Source organism: Neodiprion lecontei, chromosome 4, assembly GCF_021901455.1.
Source record: "Neodiprion lecontei isolate iyNeoLeco1 chromosome 4, iyNeoLeco1.1, whole genome shotgun sequence".
Classification (NCBI taxonomy): domain Eukaryota; kingdom Metazoa; phylum Arthropoda; class Insecta; order Hymenoptera; family Diprionidae; genus Neodiprion; species Neodiprion lecontei.
In genome coordinates, this window is record NC_060263.1 from 21,104,352 (window position 1) to 21,118,874 (window position 14,523).

A 14,523-nucleotide genomic window follows, 5' to 3' on the forward strand; every position below is an offset into this window, starting at 1 on the left:
CGGGGGGGAGGGAGGGAGAGAGTGGAGGACGGATGTCGATGCGAGCCTGTTAGAGTTAATAGAGCAGTACACCCCCCCCCACCTCTCGCGCCCTCCCTCCCTCCCTCCCTCCCTCCCTCCCTCCCTCCCTCCCTCCCTCCCGCCCTCCCTCCCTCCCACCCTCCCTCCCTCCCTCCCTCCCTCCCACTCCCCCCCCCCTCCCCCTCCCCCTCCCCCCTCCCCCTCCCCCTCCCCCCTCCCCCTCCCCCTCCCCCCTCCCCCTCCCCCTCCCCCTCCCCCTCCCCCTCCCCCTCCCCCTCCCCCTCCCCGCCACCCACCTCTCCCCTTCCCTTCCCTTCCCGCACCCCTCCCCGCCCACCTCTCCCCCTTCCCTGCCCCTCCCCCTCCCCTCCTCGGAGGAGAGGAGAGGTCCTCTCCCACGACCCACCCCGTCTCCTCCTCGTCCACCTCGTCCTCCTCCTCGTCCACCTGGTCCTCCTCCTCGTCCAGCTCGTCCTCCTCCTCGTCCACCTCCGACCACCTCGGGTAATACCTGGAATAGTAATGGATATTTTTAGTATAATATTTTATAATATATATAATATATATATATATAATATAATAATTTTTATATAATAAATTGTACAAGATTATTCGTAGCTACTGAATATGTGCTTGCACGAAAAATGAATTGAAATAATTTATTGTAAACGTGACAAGTTTGTAATATTTCAGATGAAATATAATTACAATTGCCATTAAATGTTATAAGAATATTAATTAATCAATTAATAATATAATAAATTGTATAAGATTATTCATAGCTACTGAATATGTGCTTGCACGAAAAATGAATTGAAATAATTTATTGTAAACATTACTAGTTTGAAATATTTCAAATAAAATATAATTACAATTGCCATGAAATATTATAAAAGTGTTTTACTCACCGAGCACAAATCCTCGTCCTCCTTGTCCTCCTCCTCGTTCACCGCCGACCATCTTCAACCACCCCCAACGACCACCGCCAACCACCTCGAGTTATACCTCGAATACTAATAAATATTTTCAGCATGAGAACAAATCAAAAATAATGTGTAAGGTTCAATATAATTTTTTTATCGACATATTTGACCAAAAAGATTACGAGAAGAATATAAAGTTATAGAAATTTTATTAGCGTACTGACAGCTACCGAATTTGGGCTTGCGCGAAAAACGAATTGAAATAATTTATTGTAAACATGAACCAGGAACCACGGAGCGCTTATCCTGGAAGTCGAGAAATTTTATTAGCGGACTGACAGCTACCGAATTTGGGGTTGCGCGAAAAACGAATTGAAATAATTTATTGTAAACATGAACCAGGAACCACGGAGCGCTTATCCTGGAAGTCGAGAAATTTTATTAGCGGACTGACAACTACCGAATTTGGGGTTGCGCGAAAAACGAATTGAAATAATTTATTGTAAACATGAACCAGGAACCACGGAGCGCTTATCCTGGAAGTCGAGAAATTTTATTACCGGACTGACAGCTACCGAATTTGGGGTTGCGCGAAAAACGAATTGAAATAATTTATTGTAAACATGAACCAGGAACCACGGAGCGCTTATCCTGGAAGTCGAGAAATTTTATTACCGGACTGACAGCTACCGAATTTGAGGTTGCGCGAAAAACGAATTGAAATAATTTATTGTAAACATGAACCAGGAACCACGGAGCGCTTATCCTGGAAGTCGAGAAATTTTATTGGCGGACTGACAGCTACCGAATTTGGGGTTGCGCGAAAAACGAATTGAAATAATTTATTGTAAACATGAACCAGGAACCACGGAGCGCTTATCCTGGAAGTCGAGAAATTTTATTAGCGGACTGACAGCTACCGAATTTGGGGTTGCGCGAAAAACGAATTGAAATAATTTATTGTAAACATGAACCAGGAACCACGGAGCGCTTATCCTGGAAGTCGAGAAATTTTATTAGCGGACTGACAGCTACCGAATTTGGGCTTGCGCGAAAAACGAATTGAAATAATTTATTGTAAACATGAACCAGGAACCACGGAGCGCTTATCCTGGAAGTCGAGAAATTTTATTACCGGACTGACAGCTACCGAATTTGGGGTTGCGCGAAAAACGAATTGAAATAATTTATTGTAAACATGAACCAGGAACCACGGAGCGCTTATCCTGGAAGTCGAGAAATTTTATTAACGGACTGACAGCTACCGAATTTGGGGTTGCGCGAAAAAGGAATTGAAATAATTTATTGTAAACATGAACCAGGAACCACGGAGCGCTTATCGTGGAAGTCGAGAAATTTTATTACCGGACTGACAGCTACCGAATTTGGGGTTGCGCGAAAAACGAATTGAAATAATTTATTGTAAACATGAACCAGGAACCACGGAGCGCTTATCCTGGAAGTCGAGAAATTTTATTAGCGGACTGACAGCTACCGAATTTGGGGTTGCGCGAAAAACGAATTGAAATAATTTATTGTAAACATGAACCAGGAACCACGGAGCGCTTATCCTGGAAGTCGAGAAATTTTATTAACGGACTGACAGCTACCGAATTTGGGGTTGCGCGAAAAAGGAATTGAAATAATTTATTGTAAACATGAACCAGGAACCACGGAGCGCTTATCGTGGAAGTCGAGAAATTTTATTACCGGACTGACAGCTACCGAATTTGGGGTTGCGCGAAAAACGAATTGAAATAATTTATTGTAAACATGAACCAGGAACCACGGAGCGCTTATCCTGGAAGTCGAGTTTCACCGCGTAGCGGACCCGAAGCGCGGGATCCGGGAGGTTGAGAACCCGGTACTCGAAATACGTAGCGGAGCCGAAGCGCGGAATCCGGGAGGTTGAGAACCCGATACTCGAAATTTGCGGAGCGCGACTCTCATACGTCCGCTCTACTGCGCGGTTGTTTCCCGACTGAGAAATTCGGCTAGCTGATTTTGAATTGGTGACGTCACTTTCTGAACGTCCGACATCCAAACTATGGTTTCGAACTTTGATACTATGTATGATGATGTATGATGTACGATGTATGATGTATGATGTATGATGATATGATATGATGTATAATGCTTTTAGTTTTCACGTTTCATACAAGAAATACGCACTTCATCTCTCCTGCCGATTCCAGACTCAAGCGCCCTTCGATGGTCAGCCGTTGACTGAGGATATATTCTTCAGTGAACGGCTCGGCTAATAACGCTGTCGTTCTGCGACAGTTGGACGATGAAAAATTTTGCTCGTACCTTTCAAATGTGTGTTGAAATACACTCGAAGTGTTAAGAAGCTTCGTTCTTTCTCTCCCTATCAACTTTTTAGGTCTTTAAATCACTACGCAGCGTTAAATACTGTCTCATATACGAAGCATCCGTTTCATCTCGTTCAAAATTAACGCATTCGTGATGTATTACAGTTACTCTGAATTTTTTTCCATCCGAATACTTTTCGAAAAACAATTCTGCTCCTCCACCCAACGCAGATACTTCACTTGCGACCAGCTAAAACAACGTTTCGATTCTATGCCTATGAAAATTCGAGATCGAGAGAGCAAATGAAAAGTTGTTGGAATAATTATGAATACTAATGTCATGGAATACATCGAGCGCGCGTCGAATAGAATCCCATTTCGAAATGAATAATTCTTCTCTTTTCATATCATAGCTAATCTGGTAATATAGGTAAATAGAATGGTTGGAGGTGTTCGGAAATGGTAGGACATTTCAAAAGTTTAAGTCGACGATGATCCGGTGCATCAAGTTTGTCGTTACAGATTTTCTTTTCCCATGAGGCATAGAGTATTCAACAACGATAATGCAGTCCTTAAAATTCATCATTCATCTCTGACTGGAAAGCTAATTCGCAAGGCGTGGTATTCTATTCTATTTGCATTATTAGAAAAATACCCGTACTCTACATACACTGTTTCTAATCTTTTGCTACATTTGGTTTAATCCCCATGCTTCCACAGCACGATTAGTCGGAAATGTTTTCGATTATCCATAATAAAATAAAAGAAGTAACAAAGCTTAAATTTATTGTTAAAGCTCTAATGAATACATCAAACTGCGGTCGAATCAATTCATTTATTATTTGCACATGACTTCTGTATATTTGATAAATTATTCCTAAATACATTGCAACATATGTATTTATAATGAAATATCATGCAATGGGCTGTGTAAACTATAATCTATAATTTCTATCGAATAGCTGCTTTTATGTCAACAGGGCTTTGAGACTCAGTTCAGTTCCTCTTCTTCCTTGTCCACCTCCGACCACCTCCATCAATCGCCAACCACCTCGAACAACCACCGATAACCACCTCGGGTTGTACCTGGAATAGCAATAAATATTTTCAGTATCAGAACACATCAAAAATATTACGTGAGGATTAATATTTGAAAAGTGCTGGAATAAATTTTTTCTCGCACTATTCGGACGCAATTTTGCGAGACAAATCGATTAAGCGCAGTTCCGATACGCTGCGAGCAGCGGATAAAAAGTTACAACCAAAAAACCAGAACCTCAGATTTTGACATTTTTCAGCAGGCGCATTTTCCTTCGTAACTTCTTTCCTGTTGATCCCACGCTCTTTTCGCTGCGTTCTCTGAGTTCCTGGGGATCCAATAAGTCAGGAAAGGGTCATACAAATCGAATCTGAGACCAAAAATTTTCGGTCGAAAAATCAAGAAAAAGCAAGGCTAACCCCTTTGCATTTTTGGCGAAAATTTTCGCGATTTTCAAAAGTGCTGGAATAAATTAATTGTGGCACTATTTCGACGTAATTTTGCGAGAGAAATCGATTGGGCACAGTCCCAATACGCTGCGATCGACGCATCGAAAGTTACAGCCAAAAAACGATGACCTGTGTTTTCGACATTTTTCAGCATGTGCTTCTTTCCTCGTATCTTCTCTCCCGTTGATCTCTCCCGTATAAGAACACATCAAAAACATTACGTAAGGATTCATATAATCACAGGTTTTGTTTTTTGGCTGTAACTTTTGATTCGCTGCTCGCAGCGTATCGGGACTGCGCTTAATTGATTCGTCGCGCAAAATTACGTCTGATTAGTGGCAGAAAGAATTCATTTCAGCACTTTTCAAAATTGCGAAAATTTTCGCCAAAAATGGAAAGGGGTTAGCCTTACTTCTTTCTTCATTTTTGGAGCCAAAAATTTGTGGTCTCAGATTCGACTTGTGACCCTTTCCTGACTAATTGGATCCCCAGGAACTCAGAGAATGCAGCGAAAAGAGCGTGAAATCAACAGGAAAGAAGTTACGAAGGAAAAAGCACCTGCTGAAAAATGTCGAAAACACAGGTTCTGGTTTTTTGGCTGTAATTTCTGATCAGCTGCTCGCAGCGTATCGGGACTGCGCTTAAATGATTTGTCTCGCAAAATTACGTCGGAATAATACCAGAACGAATTTATTCCAGCTTCTTTCAAAATCGCGAAAAATGTCGCCAAAAATGCAAATCACCCCACTACCTCATGACCCCATCACCCCACCACCCCATCACCCCACTACGCCATCACCCCATCACCTCACCATGCGACTACCTTTCATCACCTCGGACTACCTCCAACCACCGCCAACCACCTCCAACAACCACCCATAACCACCTCAAGTTATACCTTGAATAGTTATTAATATTTTCAGCATAAGAACACATCAAAAATATTGTGTAAGGATTGGTATAATCAATTAATTAATTAATAATATAACAAATTTTATCAGCGCATTTATAGCTACTGAATTTGCGCTTGCGCGAAAAATGAATTGAAATAATTTATTGTAAACAGGACAAGTTTGAAAAATTTTAGATGAAATATAATTACAATTGCCATTGAATAATATAAAAACGTTTAACTCATTGAGCACAAATCCTCGTCCTCCTCGTCCTCTCCTTGAAGTCGAGTTTCGCTAGGTAGCGGACCTGGAGTGCAGGAACGATGGAGCGCTTGTCCCGAAAGTCGAGTTTCTTCAGGTAGTGAACCTTGAGCGCAGAAACTACGCAGCGCTTGTACTGAAAGTCGAGTTTCACCAGGTAGTGGACCTGTAGCGTAGAAACTACAGAGCGCTTGTCCTGGAACTCGAGTTGCACCAGGAAGCGGACCCGGAGCGCAGGATCCAGAACCCCGTACTCGAAATTTCCGGAGCGCGATTTTCATACGTCCGCTCTACTGCGCGGTTGTTTCCAGACTGAGGAATTCGGTTAGCTGATTTCCGTCTATATGTATAGATCGATGGCGTTAGGAGAAAAAAAATGTTGAGTGACGTCACTTTCCGAACATCCGAACATTCAAACTTTCGTTTCGAATTTTAATACTATGCACGATGTATGATCTATGCTGTATGATATGATGTATAATGATTTTAGTTTTTACATTTCAGACACGAAATACGCACTTTATCTTTCCTGCCTGATTTTAGACTCAAGCGTCTAGGCCCTTCGATGGTCAGCCATTGACTAAAGATATATCCTTCCGTTAACGGGTTAGCTAATAACGCTGCCGTTCTGCAACAGTTGGATGATAAAAATTTTTGGTCCCACCTTTCAAATGTGCGTTAAAATACACTCGAAGTTTTAAGAAGCTTCGTTCTATCTCTCCCTATCAAAAAAAAATAAATAAAAATCACCGGTAATCACCTGTTTAGGTCTTCAAATCAGGACACTGCGTTAAATACTGTCTCATATACGGAGCATCCATTTCATTTCGATCAAAATTAGCGCATTCGTGATGTATTACAGTTACTCTGAATTTTTTTCCATACGAACACTTCTCGAAAAACAACTTTGCTTCTCTACCCAACGTAGAGTGTTCACTTGCGACTAGCTAAAATAGCGTTTCGGTTCTATGCCTACGAAAATTCAAGATCGAGAGAGCAAATGAAAAGTTGTTGGAATAATTATGAATATTAATGTTATGGAATACATCTAGCGCGTGTCAAATAGAATTCCATTTCGAAATGAATAATTCTTCTGTTTTCGTATTATAGCCGATTATTGTAGATAATCTAGTTTGTCTCCTGGAAAATTATGTAATTTATGGTATGCATCATGTATTAATCGTAAATGGATCATATATATTAATATCGTACTAGGACAGCATATACATGTGTACTGTTTGGTCTCTGCATCATTATTACATCAGATATAAATATGTATACATTCTTCTCTCAGGTACCTATACTTTATTAAATCACTGTTTTGCTACGAATTTAGGAAGAAATTTATTCTCATTAATAATTTCTTGTATCGCTGACAAGTCGGTAAGTCCACAGAGGCTAAGTACTGGCTTGGGGTTACCGTTGCGAAGACTGTGTTACTCGGAAGGTGAATGCAGCCAACATCGTGTCGAGATCGGTAATTCTCTGATGTTCTGCAATAAGTTCTCAACTCTACCATTGGAATATCTCAGGGAGCGCAAGCGCATGACGATTTTCGGTTGTCACACCAAAGCCCATTAGGGGCAACTGTCCTTATATTTTTCAGTCAACGTAGGTGTTTGGAGGTGGTTGGCGGCGATCGGCGAAGGTCGAGGAGGGCAAGGAGGACGAAGGTGGCCGGAGGTGGTTGGAGGTACTGAGAAATCGTAGGAGGTGGTAGACGCTAGTAGGAGGTGGTAGAGGGTGGTAGAAGGTGACCGGAGATGGTAGGAGGTGTTCGGAAATGGTAGGCGGTGGTAGGAGGTGGTAGAAACTGGTAGGAGGAGTTAGAGGGTGTTTGGAGGTGATAAGAGGTCGTAGGAGGTGGTTGGTGGTGGCAAGAGGTGGTAGGAGGTGTTTGGAAATGGTAGGCGATGATAGGAGGTGTTCGGTGGTGGTAGGAGGTTGTAGAAGCTGGTAGGAGCTGTTAGAGGGTGGTTGGAGGTGGTAAGAGGTCGTAGGAGGTGGTTGGGGGTGGTTGGCGGTGAACGTGGTTACACTTCTTCCCACGGGAATGATCGAGCTGATCGACATTTCTACATCGCAGTCGACAAGTAGTCTTACGTACTTATTTTATACCGACTCAATCTCAAGCTTCCATACCGACACTACTTTGTCTGCTACGAATGTCGGTGCGAGTCCGTTCGGTAGAGTCGACGGAGCAGAACCCTCCTACGCTCCCAGGCCCACCTGCGCCAAGTTGCCCGCCGAAAACTGGTCACAAAGATTTACTCAGGGGTATCCGTCTTTATGTTCTTCAGTCAACATGATAGACGAGCGGGCTGGCCTATCTGTATTAGCCTATGGATGCACTACTGACACATTTTCACGGGCCGTTGTTCGCTGTCGCATGGTCACGCTGCTTGGTCTCGCGGTATTTTACTGCCCGTGAAAATCCAGCCGATGTGCTTGCCAATATAATGGTTCTTCCGAAAGTCACCGATTAGAGTGAGAACGCAGGCCCGAGCTGCTGCTCTCTGTCTCTTATTACGGTTTCATCTTGGTGCACAGCGCGCAGCCTATCTCTTCAAATCTATGGTACTTATATACCATAGTACAATTCGTTTGTGAACATTGACTTAAGTAACTGCTGTCACCATGACCTCAGTGTACAATTAGTGTACAATTCGCTTGTGAACACTGACTGAAGTAACCGCAGTTACCGTAGCCTAAGACCGGTTCAACTGTACAAAGATTCAAGATGGGAATTGTGTGTTGCCAAAATCTTCTGGTGATATCCACTGTTGAGAAGATATCTGATAAATATTGATAAAGTGACACAAAATCAGCTGGGTTATTAGCATAACATTCTAAATAATTAACTGTGATCATGGATAGAGACGAAATATTGCGTCACGTTTGCGAAGTAATGACAAGGGTTTACGTATATTCGTATAAAGGTGTGTTTCGTAACCTTCTAAAAATTTATGTTTGACGTTGCTCTGATATGACGTTAGCTTTCAATCTTACATCAATTCTAGACGAACTTAATGATTCCGAAGACGAGTGTTACCTTTCGGCGACGGAGGACGGGGTGCCAATCCGAAAACTCTTCATCGGCAATTTGGCACAAAGAGTTAGTACACGTTTTAGCATTTTTAATTCCATTGTATGTATGCACATGCTATGTAACGTTGCATACATGCATATATTTATATCAAAGGTCGCTTGTAGGGTAAGTAGCATATTGTTCCAAATATAAGCCGAGGATTTTTGTTGTGGTTAGTGATTGATAGCATCGGTTAAAGGTACCGTCTAATACGCGGAGTCCTCCTACAGTCTGAACAATACGGTAAACTGTACATTGAATTCAAGAATTTTGAAATAATATACAAAGGGAAAGAGCAAATTGATTTCATTGCCTTAAGATTTTTAATTTTCAATTAATCTTAGTAACATAATCTCCAATAATATATTTGATCCGATGAAAAGAACGCATAGTATTTTTCTAAGTGTGGAGGTTGCATCTAAATGCACGATTAAGCGACTTCACAAACGTCAAGCAGTACATAGGAGTTAGTCAGCTAATAGAATGTTATACTGACAATATTTTATACATTACTTTACAGACTACTGTAAAAGATCTGCAGAATGTCTTTTCAAAATATGGCAAAGTTGACAGCTGCTACCTCAAACGAAACAGTGGAAAAAGTAATTACGCTTTCGTTACATTCAGCACCGTTGACGATGCCATGAAGTAAGTTTCTCAAGTCTTTTTTTATTCTAAATTTTAAGAAATTATTATGTATCATTTTAGTAAGTTAATTCTAATATGTATTGTAAGGGACCATCATTTTCAAAGCTGAGATTACCGCCAATGAGGTGGTGAGTGGTTATATCAGAAACTTCTGCAAATGAGTCAATGATCTACAAAAGTTCTATTGATTTTTATGAAGAATCTACTTGAATGAACCGTTATTTAACATTTCTGACAGATCTTTGCAGATTAAACTAGTTTGATCGTAAAAATTTATGTCTGCTAGAACTACTATCTATGATAGTAGGAAGTGGAATTTTATCATCAGCAATTTTTGATGATAATCTGAATTTGAAAAAAAAAACGAATGGTTTTGTTAACCCCAAAAATTCTACTTTTTAGAAAATAATTATCATGTAACGATATTTACAATTTTCCTTACCCATACAAAGTTAATCCACACTGATTTCTTCAGCACAGCATAATGTTTATGAAAGTTTTTTGTTGCACCTTTCAGAGCCAGACGAGATGGCAGTCGGAAAGAAATTCATTTACACAATCGAGATCTAAGAGTCATGCCAGCTGACTCATGGCATCAGCCAGATAGTGTCGAAAACCAACGAAAAGTTGCAGCTAGAAAAGATAAAACACAGCAACACACAGAAACCAATGACTGTCTCTTCCAACCATACATACCAACTAAAGATTCATTAGAAGATGATGCTCCAATACATAAATTAAACGATGACTGCCTAATCCATGTGTTTCTTCACCTGCCAATTACTGATAGAGTAAGAATTGAGAGAGGTATTTCTTCACATTTCTCACCACTTTTTGACTTAATGTACTGTATTATTCCAAATATAAGTCGAAGTTCTTCGTCGTTGACAGTACCCGCTGAAATCATCCTCATCTTATACGCAGACCTGTATTATTTGTGTGTTACTAAAAAACAACACCCTCAAATACTGTCTCAGAATTGAAGGATGTTTTATATGCAGGGTTGGCTTATACTTGGAACAATACAGTATATACCTATTTAGTATCGTAACAATGACAGCACACATTCCTATCATATCGTGTGTCCCAAATTCACTGTAACATGTTTAGAGCATTTAAAACTTGCAAAAATTTACTGTAAAAGTTATCTATAAAATCTATTGCAACTTGTAATTCAAATATACGGGATCATCATACGCTCTTCTTGAATAACAGGCTAGATTGAAAACAAGTATGCCGTAAATTAGCATCAATTTTGCAGAACCTTATCATAGCGTCCATCATTTATATAAGTTTAGGGAAAAAACAAAGACAAAATACATTTTTCCCTGTCGGACATCATAATTCTTAGACTTTCCTTGAATTATGAAAATCCTTGACTATTCCTGCTTTTCCCAGTCAGCCGCCTCCCTGGCTTTTCTGTATTTCACAGACGCATCTTTTTATTTCTGGTAACATATTGTACATTCTTCAAGGAAATGATGATCAAAGAATATTCAGGTATCTCACTAGTTGAAATTATGCTTCGAGATACAATATTTAGAGGTTGATCAGGCGTTTCAGTAACTTTTGGAATCCAAAAAAATAATAACTTTTGGAATGAAAATCTATATTCCAATCTCATTATATCACATAGTGGTTCTGGAGTGAACATTTCTATTCGGTATCATATCGGTATCACATCTGAGTTGCATTCCTTATTCCTTGATTTTTTCATTGTAGTTTGCAAGCGGTGGCATGCTGTGAGCCTAGAATCTTGGCGGGCAGTGAAAAGATTAGATTTATCACTATCTGCTTGGGGGTATATTCCGGGTAAAAAGGATCCCAGCATCGATACTCCAACTTTACGCAAAGTGCTATTACGATGTGGTCATTTCTTGAATCACATTGATTTGTCCCAAATATCGCACAGACTACGTCAAAGTACACTGACTATCATTGGCAAGTTCTGCCCTAATCTACAAACTATAGATACTACGTCACTGAATGTTTCATCAGCAGGCATCGACTCGTTGACTCAAAATTGTGGAGATATAAGAAAACTGGTTCTAGGATCGTGCACAAGTTCGTGCGACAATGATTTGATCAAATTGTTTTCTAAAAATAAAAAATTAAAGTCTCTCAAAATAGTCCAAAATTCTTTACTCACCGGCAAATGCTTGGTGCACCTACCGGCTGATGGAATTGAAGAAATTTCTTTGGCTCAGTGCAATGCTGTCTCATCATGTAGTTTTTCCAACGTAAGTTCTTTAATTTTTACTTAATAGTTAAAAGGGCGGTTGAAAGTTCGTTAATAGTATCAATGATTTCTCAAGTACAAATTTTAACAAGATGATTAAATAGGTATAATCTATAAAGCCACATACACCCAATATTCATCTTTTTACATAACATTTTTTTCAAAACAGTATTACTATGTGAGGAAATATTACTTTGTCCTGAATGTCATTTGATCGGATTCACATTTGGTAAAGATTTTTAAAATATTAAGACATAAAAGCAAAAATTATTGAGTTTTATTCACCCCTGGATGGAATATAACTCGTTCTCAAATACATATAATAAACCATACCTTTAATGATGGAATTATTTTTGTCCTCTTGTTATCAGGCCATTGCCAAGTTCTCCAACCTGAGTTCGTTGTCGCTCAACAGATGTGTAAGTCTTTGCGATTATGCAATTTGGGCAATTGCTTCTCGTGTGGACAGCTTAAAGGACCTCGAACTGTGGGGGTACTTTCCGTTACTGACTACAAATGCAATGTCACACGTGGCTAACCTGGTTAATCTGGAAAGGTTGAATGTTGGATGGAATCCTGTAGTAACAAATAACTTCCTCCTAGCTGTTGCTGCTCAGTGCGTGTTACTCAAACGCATTGACTTAACTGGTAAGATGAGTGAACGATTTGTTGAAAATTCTCTTTTAGGTTTGTTTCATCATCAATTAAGAACCTTCCAACTGAATATTGTTATGTTGACACAGGCTGTAACACTGTAACGGATGAAGGTATTGCTGCAATCGCATCGTTACCCAAGTTAAATGAATTGTTGATAAGCTATATGGGGCACGTGTCTGATGATGCCCTACCTCACATGCAACAGTTGAAACATCTTGAATGTCGAGGGTGTCCTCGTCTTACCGATTCTGGCACATCGGCTCTGATTCAAGTCTGCCCACAACTTGAACTGCTTGACTTATCGGGATGTGATTGCATTACAAACTCAACTTTAGAAGTAGCTGTTAAAGCTACTAAGGTGCGAACAAACAACTCGATACTCAAAATTATAGTCGGAGGCACTGGCACCAATCTTGATGAGTTGATTGAGATATCTCCATTGTTACAAATCGTAAATGTTGATCTGTCTCATACTCATATGAGGCCCGACTTTGATCATGGTCGCTACTTTCCTTCGGAGGATGATGATAGCGACAAAGACGATTTTTTTTTTGATTTAGCAGACGATAGAAATGCTTGGGATGATCAGAACGATGAGTTCTTTGATGACTGCGATATCTGAGGAGAAGAGAAAATTAGTTAAAACTGTTGAGTATAGCAAGTTTCTAAACATGTTCTACTTACGTAAAGTGTAGATGCAAAATGTAGACAGCTGAATAGTTCGAACATTCTGCACTACGCAAAATTATTCAATTAATTTCGCTAGTGTTATAATTAACCGTTTTTTGTAGCAAAATTTACTACTATAACGGTGAAATAGACGAGCGCGAATACGATTTGTGTCTTCAAGTGTGCTTAAGTTACGTGCATTATTCCCATTTACATAGTTATATTATTTCAAACACAATTATAGCAAATTGTACTAAAAGAAGTGTACTACCTGGCCGTCTATACAATCAATATTCCAATCTTGACAACTTTAAATTTCTTCATGTACAGGAATACCTATTCAATGGAATTTTTACAACAATGTTGATACAAATTTTGAAAACTATTTCTTCAGTTGCATTACCTGTTTGTCACATGTCAGTGATTACATAAATGAAAATTGTCCAAAATTTTATATACCTCATTTTCTTTCTCATACACTGTAAAGTGACATTCTAATATATTACACTCCGATAAACAAGTTGATTTCTTAATAGTCTTCAACAACATTCTAGAAATTCTATATGTAAAGCCAATTTGATTCATAACTTAAGTTTGTATTATACTCGACTCTGACAGTTGTTTATTTGAGTTCACAAACTTGGTGGTAATAACAGAAGATTCATAATTAATATTGTCATTTTTCTTACATGTATATTTCTGAGTGCGACTTATTTTTATTACTACGAGAAAAAAAATTTATGAATAAAAGAGATTCACTATACTAGATGTGGGTTATTTTATTTCTAAAATTAAAATCTATTACATAAATATTTTCATTTCGTTTTGTGCATTAGTAATGCATTAAAATCGGTGTTTCGGAATATCGTGTAAATAACGAGTAACAATTGTGTGTAACACTTACTAATTTTTATTATTTAATGCATACAGAATATCACGAACGTAAAATTAATATAATTTATTTTCTTCCGACTGACATCAATAAAAATATACACCTATTTCAACTTCTCATAAATATCTTCACCTCCTCTCTTTTCTTTTCTTAAATCCTTAAATAATGACTGATTTTTGGGCCGAATTGACAGTTGGTTTATGTATCAAAAGCTGTAACTCTACTAAACTTGGGCTACAAAAAAAAACGTTTGACGTCAACCCAGTCAAACTGGAAGAATCTTAAATATGGTGTGTTAATATTCGTACATGAGACAGTCCAATAATAATAGTCAGTGAAAAGTGTGATTCTGAAAATCCAAAGGATAGCTAAATAGGAAACACTGATAGAAAATGGTTAAGGTTGTTACCAATTTACAGTGCCAATAAATGT

The 14,523-nt window shown here is 39.2% G+C and overlaps 1 protein-coding gene across 2 annotated transcripts; it reads left to right on the top strand.

The window, feature by feature from the left end:
* Positions 1-8,479: 8,479 nt before the first annotated feature.
* On the top strand, positions 8,480-13,965 carry LOC107221662 (F-box/LRR-repeat protein fbxl-1). 2 transcript variants are annotated; one of them, XM_015660730.2, is made up of 7 exons: positions 8,480-8,837; positions 8,919-9,013; positions 9,507-9,634; positions 10,152-10,441; positions 11,357-11,874; positions 12,245-12,521; positions 12,617-13,965. In XM_015660730.2, exons 1-7 carry the CDS (start codon positions 8,768-8,770, stop codon positions 13,150-13,152), a joined length of 1,914 nt encoding a protein of 637 aa, XP_015516216.1. In that variant the 5' UTR covers positions 8,480-8,767; the 3' UTR covers positions 13,153-13,965. The 2 variants fall into 2 exon arrangements, with proteins under 2 accessions (XP_015516216.1, XP_046593964.1); XM_046738008.1 differs by lacking the exons at positions 8,480-8,837; positions 8,919-9,013 and adding an exon at positions 9,058-9,229.
* Positions 13,966-14,523: the final 558 nt, after the last annotated feature.